Source organism: Gossypium raimondii, chromosome 2 (genome assembly GCF_025698545.1).
Source record: "Gossypium raimondii isolate GPD5lz chromosome 2, ASM2569854v1, whole genome shotgun sequence".
Taxonomy (NCBI): Eukaryota; Viridiplantae; Streptophyta; class Magnoliopsida; order Malvales; family Malvaceae; genus Gossypium; species Gossypium raimondii.
The window spans coordinates 48085048-48092505 of record NC_068566.1 but is presented as its reverse complement, the minus strand read 5'-3'; the positions used below and the strand labels follow the sequence as shown (position 1 = coordinate 48092505).

The 7458-nt window shown below is 33.6% G+C and overlaps 1 protein-coding gene across 4 annotated transcripts; it reads right to left on the bottom strand.

Annotated features, from left to right (window-relative positions):
• Window positions 1–1451: 1451 nt before the first annotated feature.
• LOC105789379 (homeobox-leucine zipper protein HDG5) lies at window positions 1452–6207 on the bottom strand. Of its 4 annotated transcripts, none has more exons than XM_012616749.2 (12): window positions 6055–6207; window positions 5500–5664; window positions 5268–5410; window positions 5059–5176; window positions 4477–4659; window positions 3725–4171; window positions 3536–3634; window positions 3243–3461; window positions 2994–3162; window positions 2640–2908; window positions 2277–2372; window positions 1452–2197 (listed from the first exon to the last, which is right to left on the bottom strand). In XM_012616749.2, the coding sequence occupies exons 2-12, from the start codon at window positions 5632–5634 to the stop codon at window positions 1781–1783; spliced, it is 2295 nt and encodes a 764-aa protein (XP_012472203.1). In that variant the 5' UTR covers window positions 5635–5664; window positions 6055–6207; the 3' UTR covers window positions 1452–1780. The 4 variants fall into 4 exon arrangements, with proteins under 4 accessions (XP_012472203.1, XP_012472201.1, XP_012472202.1 ...); XM_012616747.2 differs by having other exon boundaries at window positions 5500–5674; window positions 6055–6198; XM_012616748.2 differs by having other exon boundaries at window positions 5500–5669; window positions 6055–6195.
• Between the last annotated feature and the right edge of the window lie 1251 nt (window positions 6208–7458).

Below are 7458 nucleotides of genomic sequence, written 5' to 3'. Positions count from 1 at the left end.
TTACACCAGTAACTTTATCCGACAATGTTAATAGGGAAAATTTCGTTACTAATTTTTGTATATCCTCAAACAAGCATTTATACATACAAATCATATGCCTATGATCACAAATCACTTAATCCAGTAAATATGTACCTTTCAAACATAATCATCTTGATAGTTTACTATTTTTGATCACTTAACAAGTCAAACAAATACATTTAGATATTTAATGAACTCAAACTTTGAGAGCACAAACCAAATTAGCTATTCTTTGACAACTTTAGCTTTCCCTTTGCTTTTCGACATCCTGGCTTCATCTTTAGTTACTTACGGAAAATTTAGATGCACAAATTCATTAGTTTCTACAATTTGAACATAAAAACATTCTAATTAAACATAAATGTATCTTATTCAATTTTGTCCCTGTAAACCCCAAATATACAAAATACTTGTTTCTCACAATTTTCCCGGTCAAATTTAAATCTTGCTTAATAAATATACTACAGGCCTCCTACTATCGTTATTCATTACCAATCCTCAAAGTTTTTATTCTTTACAAATTAGTCCCTACTTAAGCTTAATTTAACTATATAATCTAAGCTTGATTCAAGCTTAATTTAACACATTTTACAACAATTTCAACATATTCTATTATAATCTAATCTATTATAAACATGTATGAATTTTAATCTCTAACCTTTAATTTTTCCCAAGCTTTCATCAATGGAAATTTCATATAAATACTTACTAATTCACTAGACTAACTACTAACAAAAATCCTATTGAAATTTTAAGGAAAAGAACTCACTAATACTTGATGCAAGGTGCGACAATGGTGGCTTGATGAAGGAATATTTTCTTTCTTTCTATTGTTTGTTGTCTTAGCTGAACAAGGAAGAAGAGAATTGAATTTCTCTTTCATCCTACTACTTTCATATTTACATGCATGATTAGCCTAATGTTTAACTTAATTATTTCACTAATCAATGGTTAATTAAAGCATAAGATTAGTTAATGGAAAATGATGACAATATTGATAATTAATCATGTGTCATAATTTAAAAATGGTTTATTTGCTAATATAACTTTTTTAATTACTCAATTTATTAACTCAATTCAGATGACTTGAGTTATAGAATCTCCAAGGAGATCCCAAAGTCATTAACTCTATAAACATTCTGCCAATGGATTATGCTACTTGCTCCTCTATGTTAGTATTTATTAAGTTACATCGAAAAATAAAGTTAAATCCCAACATATATTTTTTAAAAAATTCACTAATACAAATATAAATACCTTTACTATATTAGAATTTATAGGATAACATGTATATATCAATGGATATTTATGGTTGCTATAGGATCCTGCAGACCAACGGATATCTTCTATTAGTATATGACAGTTTTATTGATAATCTAAACTTCAGCATAATAAAAGGACTAAAATCATAATAGGACCAGCACAAATGATTAAGTCAAATACTTAGGTTTATTATAACTATATATAAAAATTAACAAAAAAAGGGCAAGAAAGCTGAAGTCAATACCCGAACCACCCACCCTTGCTAATTGGTGGCCTTTACCATTAAAAGCAAAGGGTCACAATTGGTGCGCTCTTGACTTCACCTATACCCCCCCAAGTTTTCAAATTTAACCCTCCATCATCATTACACTCTTTATTTACCACATTAAAATTACTACAAATCCCAGTGCACGATTTTCAGTACAATTACCAATAACTTCCTCAATTAGTTAACAAAATTAAGGATGTTATGGGTAATTCACGAATCACCAACACCCTATTTTTCTTTACCATTGTCACCTTCATTGCAAGACCCGATGCAATTGCTACTCAAAGCACTACTGATTTGTTGAACGGTGGTGCATAAATGATTGTTAATGGCTGCAATGCTCGACAGATTGATCTTTGCCGATGGTATTGTGCTGGCTAGAACTTGAAGTCCAACGGTGAGTAAACTCCCTGCTGTAATATTATGCCCATTTGCTTCGTCCTTACACCCACCATCATTCACCAGTTCCATTGGGGTTATAAAAAAGCCTAACGGAAGCAATGGGATACACGACGGGTCCTCGCCGCTCATCGCCAGCTGAACGGAATCGACGTCTACGGTTGAGTACACGACGAGGCTGCCGGATTTGTTGGTGCAGCTCTCTTGTAGCATTAGGTCTACGTGTTGTGATGAGTTGCTGGAAACCTGTGCATTTCAAGCTTATAGGGTTTTAGTTCCATGTCGAAAAAAGGGGGGGGGATTGTAGAAAATTGAAGTGAATTACGTTGATTCTAAGGAGTGAAATGCAATTTCCAGGATGGGAACCATTAGCAATATGAGCCACTTCATGTAAGGCATTCCCATTTGATAGCACCTCCAGCTGCATCATAGTATATTACCAAGTTTAGCATCATAATATAACATACCAAAACACCTATAATTATAGAAAATATATGAAGTAAAATGGGTGTTTTAATCTTTTATTTTTTTTACATCATCTTAAATGGAACACATTTACTAGCAAGTATTATCAGTTTGATTTTAATAGATAATATAAAAGCATAGAGTGAAATTTAAAGTATAGGGGTTAAATTTGGAAAATGAGTATTGTAGAACAAAATTAAACCATAGAAAAAGTAAATGGAACCTGAGCTCGGCGGCGTTCATCCCTCAAAAGATCGAAGACATCGTGGTGAGGATAAGGCAGCCAAGTGGTGGACACAGCACAAAGAATGAGACCATTGGGTTGACCTGCTTCACTCACTTTCCTTGTGGTGATTCTAACAGTATCATCCGTGGAATCAGGAACAGCTGTCCAAACCTGACCACTGCAACTGCTGATGTTCACACAGAATGTTCTTATCATCCTTTGGGACAGTCTCATTAGATTTTTCCTTGCTTCTGGTGATGGTATCACTGTTTGTGACAACAATATTTGTGTAATGTGAATCTCATGGTATTGACAAAAAAAATAAAAAAGACATGACAATATGTTAAGAACCTCCAATATCGGGGATATTAGTGGCCATGAGACTAGCAACCCTTTCGCATTGTCTCTCTAAAACAGCTAACCAACGATTTGCTCCAAATGCCATCCCACTGTGTACGAAGTGGCTGAATATTTGATGGATTGGTTTCTCTTCTATCTCTGCATGTTCTACCCACGTTACCTGCATATTTTCAGTATGCAAAAGTTATTCAATTTTAAAAAAATCTAAACTTAAAAGTTCTAAAAATCGAATGGACGCACCCTTGAGTAGCCATTAGGCATGTCTAGAATCAAACAACCAGAAGGCCTTCTTTTGTATAAGGGAAATGATGTCTGCAAACTGTTATGAAAGCCATCGAGTGGGAAATCAACGATTGCCCAATACGTTTCATCTTCCACATTTTGTTGTTGGCAATATCGTAGGAAATATGCCTCTCGCGTGGGCACCAATGGTGACAGCATATGCAATTCAGCATACATCTGCACACATAAAACAATATTACGTCGGATTATTACAAATAAAATTGAATTAACCTTCTGATACGAGTTGATACCAATTGAAGGCAACCGTTGGTTCCCGAAACACCTTGTGATATAACTTGAACACATTTGGCTCTAGCTACTATCGAAGGAAACAGCTCCATCCATTTGTGCTACAATAAGGAGAACACACACATTTTAAAACGATATTGTTGTAATTAACTATAGTATTATATGAAATTATAAGGAAATGGGAAGCTTACGGCATCCACAAATGCATCTACCAAAGTGATGCTATTCATTATAACCACTGAACTATCACGGCTAGCTTCGGTCCTGAATTCACTTGAGCGTTGCTTCAGATTTAGTGGCCAGTGGAACATTCGGGAATGTTCGTCGAGGTTAAGCACTTCCTTCCCAGTTTCGTTGTTACGAACCCAAAGGGGTTCGTTTGTTCGACACATCTTCACGAGTTCATCCGTGGCGGACATAGCGAGTTCCATTGCAATAGTTTTCTCCTCTTCCATTAAGATGAGGTTGTTATTGTCGAGATAAGAGGGTGTTTCGGACAAGATAGGAGGAGGCATAGGTTCAAGGAATTGTCTTGGATATATGTTCATGTCCAATTCCAATGAAGGTGGCATCAATTCACCCATTGTTTGAATTGGCCGACCGATGTAGCGTGAAGCTATGGCGCACACACGTTCCAACTGTCCAAACATATATTATATTGAGGGATAATACATATGATGGTAAAAGTATTATGACACTCTTATAGATTTTACTTATTCTATTAAAGAAAATGGACAAATTAGTCCATAAGATGAAAGAACAAATTAGACTTTTATGTTGAACAATAGAAATGAATTAAAAATTTTAACAAAAGGAGTAGTTTATTTTCTTATTTAATGTATATGGACTAATTTTCTTATTTTTTCAAGTATTGAGAGTAAAATGCTGACTCTTACTACTACATAGTATACATAGAGAAAAGTAGAAATTTTGATGAAATAACCTCTTCACCAAGCCGAGCATTCTCAATACGAAGTTCATCGAAAGAAACCCCACCAGGCACTGGTGGACCACCACAATTTGGACAAACGAGTTTACTGAGTTCAGCTTGTAGCCTGTAAAACTCACTCTTCAAAGAATCATTCTCAGCTCTAAGTATCACATTCTCCGATCTATCTTGTTGAGCCTAAGCATTGAAAAACCAAAAGAGTGATAATGTGTTTAAGGGGTGGAATGAATGAATTTAGACATTAAGTGTAGTGAGAAGCACATGAGCAGGTAAAGGAGTTTAATGATGAAACCCCAGTAGTCCATATTAATGAATTACAGACTGTATAGTTTACAGATATACAAAGACTAACACAGCAGTGGAGTGGCCCCAAATTAAATAACATCCTTCCTTTTCTGATCCTACCATTTTTCTCTAATAAAAGGGTATAGCTGTTTAGGGTTTTAGCTGGTTTTCATGCAAATGCCATCAATGCTTTTTCCTCGGGACTCGTTTTTTCTGTTTTGTGTTAAATAAAGATTAATTATGACGTGCTTACCATTTAAAACAGCAACGCTAAACAAAACACGGTTTTACCTTCATCTGAGTACGCCGGTTTTGAAACCAGAACTTGACTTGTCGTGGTTTCAGGCCAAGTTCTTGACTCAGTTTCATCCTTTGTTTGTCATCTGGATGAGGACAGTCCTTAAAAACACTGCAAAAAACACCAACACCAACCTTCTTCTTTAAAAACACAAAGATTTCTTAGAATTTGATATATATTTTTAAAACAGAAATGAATTTACGCTTCCAGTTCTTGGATCTGATGAGCAGTGTGTCGATGGTAACGTTTTTTCTTCAATGGCTGCTCAGTGGTTTCTTGTAGTTCACTTTCGGAACCACTTTTCATCTCCTCTTTTCCTCTCAACAATGACCCATTTTCTTCTTTCTATTAAAAAATATATAATAAAAACATAAAACAAATGGTTTTTTTCCCTGAGTGTGTGAAATAACATGAAATAACAAAAAAAAACTTACAGTGATCATAGGAGGTAAAGGCTCCAAAGGCAAGTAAGTGAAATTAGGGTTTTGAAATGTTGATGTAAATAAAGTTTCTGAAGACACCACCATGTTCCCTCCCATTGATGAAATAGCTTCACAATCTCCATACATTTTTCTCCCTCTTTTTGTTGCTCTCACAGTCTTTGCTTCACTTGAAACACATTAAATATAAGCAAATATGTATCTCTCCATATACATATATAAACAAAGAATTATTGGGAAGAAGACAGTAACATATAAGAAAAGAGCAAATTATATAGTCTAAAATTAAGTGCTAAATAAGGTAAATGATGTGATCTTTTCCAAAATGAAAAAGACCACTGCTTCAGCTTCAAAAAAAAAAAAACACCAAAAATATAAATTAAATTACAGAAAAAAACAACCCAAAAAAAGTTGAATGAAGGTGGCTTTACAATATACATTAATGAAAACCCACCATGAACCAAAGCTTGAGAAATTAAACCAAGCAGAAGAAAAAAAATGAAAAGTAAAATAGTAAATAATAAAAAATAAAAATGTAGGAGTAAATACCACAACTAATGTTGTCGGTGTTTTCTTTTGCAGAAGAAGATGAAGAAAAAAAGAAATCTCTCCCTCTATTTCTTTTCTTTTCTTTGCTTTTTTACTTTGATTTGTATACCTAAAATAGACACTCACAGCTATGTCCCCTCCTTCTCTCTCTCTTTCTTCTCTCTTTTGCTTCTTCAAATCATATTTTGTTCTTAATTGCATTGCACATCCTTTATTTTACTGTCCAAATTTTGATTTTATCTTAGAATTCCAAAAAATAAGTAATTAAGTCCTTAAAATATGAGTATCCTATTAATTCTGTCATCAGCTCATTAGCCTAGTTGTTGGCTTGGATTGGACGTGAAACTGAAACTAAAAAAATCATAGTGGAGCATGTTCAAAATATGTGGATCAAATTGTAAAGACTTTGGAGGTCCCTCTATTAATCCATTAGATCAAAGAATAAACTAGTCCTTTCTGTTAAAATTCCATCAATTTCTACTATTAAAAACTAGCTTAGTTAATGGAATAATCAGGCAGTTACACGTGACGTGCCATGTATACCTCATAGTGATATACAGAGACTAGTTTTTAACGGTAGAAATAAGTGAACTTTTAAACCAAAAGAACCAGCTTGCTCTTTGATATAACGTCTATGGACTAATTTTCCCATTTTATGACTAAAAGAAACAAATTGCAATCTAACTCACAGTGATATTGTTATTATACTTGTGGCATGGGGTAACCGGGATATTTTAACTTCAACTCCAAACTGCAATTTGAAACCTAAATTGATAGATAAACTGAAAAAAAGGACTTAATTGATATAAAACATAAAACTTAGAAAACTGAATTGAAATATTTAAAATCTAAAGTACAAATTAGAAGACATTTAATGCAATTAAATACAAATTTTAATACAAGGATATTGTAACTGCGGTTTCAAATAAATCCAAATTTTATTACAGTCTGGTCCTCTCTTCCATACGTTTCCCAAAATGAAAAAAAAAAGGTAATAGAAAGTCAAACAATTTTAAAATTGATGTTTTCCTTAATCCACGCACATGCCAATATCGTGAAGTTAAAGTTCCTCTGATTTTGATTCCTTATTTACTTTCACGCTCTCTTTTCGCGGACGTTATTTTTGCTGTTGTAGTGTTTTTTTACTTGGGTTAAAAACACAGTCAAAAAGAAAAATTTAGGAAGTAAAAAGTCAATGTTGTCAAATGATCGTAGCCGTCCATTAGGAATTGTGGCTAGAAAATGTCAAACGTAAAAGGATCAAAGCCGTCCGTTTCTTTTAGAAGTGGACCCCCAAAAGAAATCTCAAAGTTAGTGCATAATATTAAATATTATTAACGAGTTAATAAATTTAAAAATTATTAAAATAAATAGAATAAATTACACTCAAGGTCACTAAGCTAT

What these genes read in the sequence shown, in the direction of transcription:
- LOC105789379 (XM_012616749.2), bottom strand. Translation starts at nt 5,634, where the DNA reads ATGTATGGAGATTGTGAAGCTATTTCATCAATGGGAGGGAACATGGTG. An exon ending in CTTTACCTCCTATGATCACT is followed by an intron (nt 5,411 to 5,499) that starts GTAAGTTTTTTT and finishes ATTTTTTAATAG; the next exon opens with AAAGAAGAAAATGGGTCATT. An exon ending in ATGCTCGGCTTGGTGAAGAG is followed by an intron (nt 4,172 to 4,476) that starts GTTATTTCATCA and finishes ATGTTTGGACAG; the next exon opens with TTGGAACGTGTGTGCGCCAT.